General features: G+C 44.3%; 1 protein-coding gene across 1 annotated transcript in view; it reads right to left on the bottom strand.

The window, feature by feature from the left end:
- Positions 1-578: 578 nt before the first annotated feature.
- Positions 579-3,708, bottom strand: part of fbxl3l (F-box and leucine-rich repeat protein 3, like) — a 7,143-nt gene continuing 4,013 nt past the window's right edge. The window contains exons 2-5 of the mRNA XM_024283657.2: positions 2,960-3,335; positions 2,634-2,756; positions 1,567-1,738; positions 579-1,466 (exon numbers count right to left, since the gene is read on the bottom strand). Coding sequence (XP_024139425.2) covers positions 823-1,466; positions 1,567-1,738; positions 2,634-2,756; positions 2,960-3,335 — 1,315 coding nt within the window. The 3' untranslated portion in view covers positions 579-822. The remainder of the gene's footprint in view (positions 1,467-1,566; positions 1,739-2,633; positions 2,757-2,959; positions 3,336-3,708) is intronic.

Below are 3,708 nucleotides of genomic sequence, written 5' to 3'. Positions count from 1 at the left end.
GTAAAGAAGAATAATACATTATATTCTGATTTATTATCATTTATTTCAAACCTTTTAATTCAAAAATGAATCTTATAAGCAAACACCAATTCCTAGAAAACGAAACTCCACTGAGATTGCACTGAAAGGTGTGACTTCTGTCACTGAACTTTGTCAATTAAACTGGAAAGACCTGCTGCAGTTGCAGACTAGAAGTGCATTTATCTGCTAAAAATAGCTCTCTGTTTGAATAGAGCACGGGTGTCGGACTCCAGGCCTTGAGGGTTGGCATCCTGCTGTTGTTAGGTTTTTTTCAGAAACTCTGCCCTACTCGCTGTAAATTACCTGGGTCAGGTGTGTTTTGCCAAAAAGAAGCTACAACGACAAACCTGGAATTTGATATATGTGGATTAAAAGGTTTAAAAGCAGAAATTTGGATGGAAGTGACTGGAAATTCTGCCAAAATGTAAACATTTGGTTGATCCAGGCTGGTCAGCGGTGAAATGGGTGGCGCTCTCACCTCGCAGTGTAACGGCCCTGATTTAACTTCTGTCAATGACCTTTCTGTGTGTGTCTGTGAGTTTTTTCCAGACACTCCAGCTTCCTCTCACAGTCTAAAAACATTTTTTAGGTAGGTTAGTGACACTAACTTGTCTGGATGTGTGAGTGTATGGACTCCACAGACTGGCGAAGTGTACCCCGCCTTCACCCAACTGTAGCTGGGTTGGCTCCAGCAACCCCAGAACCAGCGGGTTCTGAAGATGGATGGATTAGGTCACGTCGCATGACATCTATAAGTCTCATACCTCTGATACTCATCTGAGGTCATGGAACTGTGTTTGTCTACCATGTGGGCATCATGTCAGGGAACCACATGCGACCCAAATGCTTTGACACCTCACTGTGGATCTGCTCAATGTTGAAGCTGCTGTCTGGGATCAGCACCTCCTCCATGATGGACAGCTGCGTCAGCCTGCCCCCACACATCTTCACAAACTCCACAAAGCCACTGCAGGTCACCTCGCATTCGCCCAGCCCGATGGCTGTCAGGCTCTGGCAGCGCTCTGCGATTCGGATCAGCTCCTCGTCCAGCGGCTCCAGCCCGTTGGCGCACACCACCAGCTCCACCAGCCGAGGGCAGTTCAGTCCGATTCGCCCCAGCATCTCTTTACTGACAGCCCGGCCGAAGTACAGGTGGGTGACGGGGGTGTCCTCGCAGAAGAAGGGCTCAAACTCTTCCTCGTACAGAAAGAAGTACATGACAATGTTGACCTTCGGGGAGTGCCGGATCAAAGCTTCCCAGCTGCTCCTCTTGATGGTGTGAAAGTGGGTCTGGCCGGGGTTTTCGCTGACCACGTCGATGCGCAGGTGCTCAAGGTGGACGCGCTTCTCAGAGGACAGGGCAAGAAGGAGCTCGTCACTGAGGAGGTGATAGTTCAATGCCAGCTCCCTGAGGCCATGGCACTGGTCTGCCACACACAAAATACCTGAACAAAGAAAGAAACCTCATTTTAAGAATAAAAAACTCTCATCTGAGATTTTACTCTTTGTATTCTCTCTAAAATTTACAGCTTCTAATGCACCAACCTGCTGGGGAGACATGAGGACAGCTGCTCATCTTCAACAGCTTGAGAGTGTCGCTGTTGTTCGCCACCAGCACCTTCAGGGAGGGATCATCCACAGGGGTGTCATCAATCTTGATGGAGGACAAGGACTTGGAGTTTACAAACACCACAGTCAGTGCAGACACAAAGTGGGCCTGAGGAGGAGAAAAGGAAGGTCAAACTCAAAATGTTTTTGTTGTAGCCAAAATTTGGTCACAAAAGTCCTTTAGAAGTCCAGAGACAAACTGTTTTACTATGTCCAAGAGTATTTAGTATTTTAGATTATTTGTCTTCTAAACTAACAGGAAATTATTTTTTATCTATTTGCATCCAAACACCCAACAACTCAATGTTGTTACATATAATGACATTTCATAAGTTTATTTCCAAATACATTCAAAGAAAGTTTAATCAGTGCTTTTTTCAGGAAAAATGTTGATAATCATAATTTTTTGTCTATTTTCCTTTCGAACATTATTCATTTTCTATCCCTATCTACCCCATTTCAGCTTACCGTTCCATTTAATCATGCAAAAACATGTGAGGTTACAACTTGTTTGGTTAAATAAAATTAAAATCTCCTTTAAGCCTGTATAATCCATAAAAATCTATTTGAATAATTTTATGGCGAAACAAGCTTAAAGACTTATTAGGAAAGTGTTTGTTTCTTTGTTTAAAAACCAGAAAACAGAACAAAGTTGTTTCAGTTTCACCTTAAGAGGGCAGCACAGAAGCACCTTCACTTCCTGCTGAGTGTGAGCAGCGGCACAGAAAGCAGTCACTGTGAGATCTAACCTTTGACAGTTTGGGATAAGAACGTTTGAACTGGGATATTGCTGATGTAATCAGCCAAGTGAAGGTTTCTATCAACAGTGTTACTTAAGTGTTTGCTACAAACTGCCGTCCGAAGCGTGACTGTAGAAAAATGTGCATGAACATTTTCCTTCTACCAAGTGATCTTCAACCTTGCGGGCCATCAGTGTGCCCATCTTTAGCCCGTATCCACCCGTAAGTGCTGTTGTGACTGCAGAAGGCTTGAGACTGACTCACCTGAGACACGTCCATGAAGCTAGGCCGTGCTGTGGAAATCAGGCCGAGCGTCTTTATGGTGCAGTTCACCAGCTGGGACAGGATGTCACAGGCGGCCTCTGCAGACTCTGTGCAGCTGTCCACCTAAGTCAACAGTGATTCAGCATTTATGATGTTGTAAGGTGGAAACAATAAAAGAGTGAGAGGTAAAATTCATCTGAGTCTAACAAGCTAAAGTGAGTTCATGTGTCATGACAAAGGAGAGTGTTAGTGAGGAAAGTCTGTTTTGTACTAACAGCTACGTGAAAGTGGGGATAGATATAACGTAATGGGTTGGAGCTTCTTACCTTGAAGCTAACATACTGCAGGTGTTGGGCGTGCTTCTTGATAATCTGCTGAATCAGGTCAGGGTGAGTGGAGCGCAGGTAAGAAGTGGCAGACTGGTTGAGCTCAAACTCAAATCTCCTCCACAGGTCCGGAGTGTGGAACACGTCGTTCCAACAGCGGCACACAGACGAGGCCTTGGCCCGATCGATCAGAGACAGGTGCTGGAAGATCTGCAGGACCACATGGTGGGGCAGGTTGCCCCAGTCCTGTGCAGATGATGACTCAGAACGTCTTCTCATCCACTTCTGCCTCTTCGCCGGTTCCTCATGGGACGGGAAAGTGTGGCGCCTGGATTTAAAACTTAACCGTCGTTTCATTCTGGAATAAAGCGGCCCACTGTGAGACACAAGAATAAAATATCAAAAATCTTAAATGTAAACTCTTTTGTTGTTTATAGTAAATTTGGCAATGCCAATGTAACCTCTAAAATGGCTGTAGATACTTTAATGAATGTTGTGAGCGTGGCCGCTTAGTTTAATCTTGAAAGTAGATGTTTGGGTAAAATCTTTTGATTAAAATCCTCTTTTTGCAGAACTGCTGAGTTGACAGGAAACAGGAAATCTGCTCTGCAATAATAAACAGTGAGCTGTTCTCATTTGACAGCGGTGGCTGTGAGAAAGACAGTGTCAGTGCTAAATGTTTGAACAGAACATTCTAAGCAAAACACAAAAAGTAAAGACTTTTTTTATTATAATCTTTTTTGTGGCAA

Source organism: Oryzias melastigma, linkage group LG10 (assembly GCF_002922805.2).
Source record: "Oryzias melastigma strain HK-1 linkage group LG10, ASM292280v2, whole genome shotgun sequence".
Lineage (NCBI taxonomy): Eukaryota > Metazoa > Chordata > Actinopteri > Beloniformes > Adrianichthyidae > Oryzias > Oryzias melastigma.
This window is presented reverse-complemented; position numbering and strand designations above follow the sequence as displayed.